Below are 2,015 nucleotides of genomic sequence, written 5' to 3'. Positions count from 1 at the left end.
TATATATATAAAACATCTTTTTTTACATCTTTTTCTCTTTTTCTCAAATTTTCTATGTTTTATTAGATAATGTATGTGCCATTATAATTACTTACCGTTTCCATAATTTTTACAATATGATTTAAAGTATATAAAACATCTTTTTTTACATATACATTTCTTTTTCTCAAATTTTCTATGTTTTATTAGATAATGTATGTGCCATTATAATTACTTACCGTTTCCATAATTTTTACAATTCCCGGTAATGATTTAAAAAATTCTATATGTATGCATGTGCAACATCTGAAATAGCAGCAACTGACACCACCCGCGCCGTGCGTACCAGAAGATGACATCCTGAGAGGAGAGATAACCGGTCCAGCATTATTTATATACATGATTCTATATTGCGAACAATTATTTTAATGTTCGTTTCTGTATTTAAATCGCAACGCTCATTAAACCATCTTGTTTATATAAATCGGCATTTTTTATTAATCCTTTTACTCATTTTCAATATTTATATGTTTTCTCTTTTCTCTCCCCCCTTTCTTTCTCTCTCTCCCTTCCTCTTTCTAAAAAAAATGATTTATCATTAGAATATTAAAATTGTTTACTTTTATTTATAAAATAATTTTTTTAGATAAGTCTTATTGTAAATATTAAACCATATTTCACACACAATAAATTTCATACATAATAAAGTATATATTTTTATTAAATACAAAGACAATTTAAAAAATTAAATCTGGAGTTAAATTAAATTTAAAAATGTAAAAAGCCGATTAATGAAAAGTTTTCGACATTTTAAAAAATGATTTAAAAATAATATATGTACTTAAAGACTTAAATATTTTTAAAATTTAATTGTAGATTTTGTGTTCTCCCTGAGAGAAATTTTTAGAAAAACACGGAGAACGACCGCGATCGACGATAGTTTTAAACAGACTGAGGATGTAGGCATCTACACAGTTTGAATGTATTGCAACCCCCCGTATAGCATTCGACACAAGGGAAATTACTATCTATTTCTGGCACATGCTACAAATTCAGAATGTTTTGTCGGCTGACTCTACAGCAAGAAGAAATATAAAGAATTCAAAAAAATAAGATAATATCTCTCATACTCGTCTTAAGATTTTATAATTTTATTTTATTTAATTGCTTCTATTTTACAACATGAGTGAACATAAGTAATCGCATTTCGCAAAATTTTACATATATTTACATGTTTATACTTTTTGTTTCCATAATCCCTTTATTGTAAATTTCAGGAAAATAATTAACATTTTAGTGTATTTTAGATACCCAAATTAAAATGAACTATTGCAATATAAATCGTAGTATAGAAAATTTTAGTATAATTTTCACTATACAAGAAGAGATAATAATAAGTGTGTACATAATGTCCCAAAATTACCAAATATTCTTTTAATAGCAAATTTTCTAGCTAATTCAGAATTAATTTTTCTTTAGCAAAAATGTCAAGAAAGATTTAAATCATCATAGAAAGATTCCTACCATATACCTTTTATAACTAACGATAAACCTCAAATTAAATTTTTATTAAAGTAAATTTTATCTAAAATTAATTATATATAAAAAAAATAATTTTGTTAACATTTTATCGCTTCATAAAATTCAATTTGTGAAAAGCCTTCCCCTTTTTCAATCGTTTATAACTTGAAAATTACTGAGATGCTCCGAAAAAATTGTACAATTACTAAATTCTTTGTTATTTTTGGAATGGACAATAGCTCGATCTAAGAAGAAAAGCAAGAATAGTAATCCTCTATAAAAAAAGTCATGTAGACGCATAAATATTATTAAATGTTATTAATATTATTTATGTAATTTCATTTCAAGAGAGAAGGACAGATACAAAGAGAGAGAGAGAGAGAAAGAAAGAAGGAGAAAAGAAAGAAGCTTTATTTAAAATTACAGAAGAACAAGAATAAGCAAAAGAGAGGGAGAAAGAGAGAGAGAACGAGAGAGAGAGAGACAGAAAGAAATGAAAAGGAGAAGGAATATAA

At 25.8% G+C, this 2,015-nt stretch overlaps 1 protein-coding gene across 1 annotated transcript in view; it reads right to left on the bottom strand.

Moving 5' to 3' along the window:
- LOC115238198 (protein singles bar) overlaps window positions 1–504 on the bottom strand; it is a 2,915-nt gene extending 2,411 nt beyond the window's left edge. The window contains exon 1 of the mRNA XM_029811801.1: window positions 189–504. Within this exon, the coding sequence (XP_029667661.1) occupies window positions 189–380 (192 nt within the window). The 5' untranslated portion in view covers window positions 381–504. The remainder of the gene's footprint in view (window positions 1–188) is intronic.
- Between the last annotated feature and the right edge of the window lie 1,511 nt (window positions 505–2,015).

This window comes from Formica exsecta, unplaced genomic scaffold, assembly GCF_003651465.1.
Source record: "Formica exsecta isolate Colony F162 unplaced genomic scaffold, ASM365146v1 scaffold328, whole genome shotgun sequence".
In the NCBI taxonomy this organism is placed as follows: Eukaryota; Metazoa; Arthropoda; class Insecta; order Hymenoptera; family Formicidae; genus Formica; species Formica exsecta.
The sequence above is the reverse complement of the archived record's forward strand: the minus strand, read 5'-3'. Positions and strand labels throughout refer to the sequence as shown.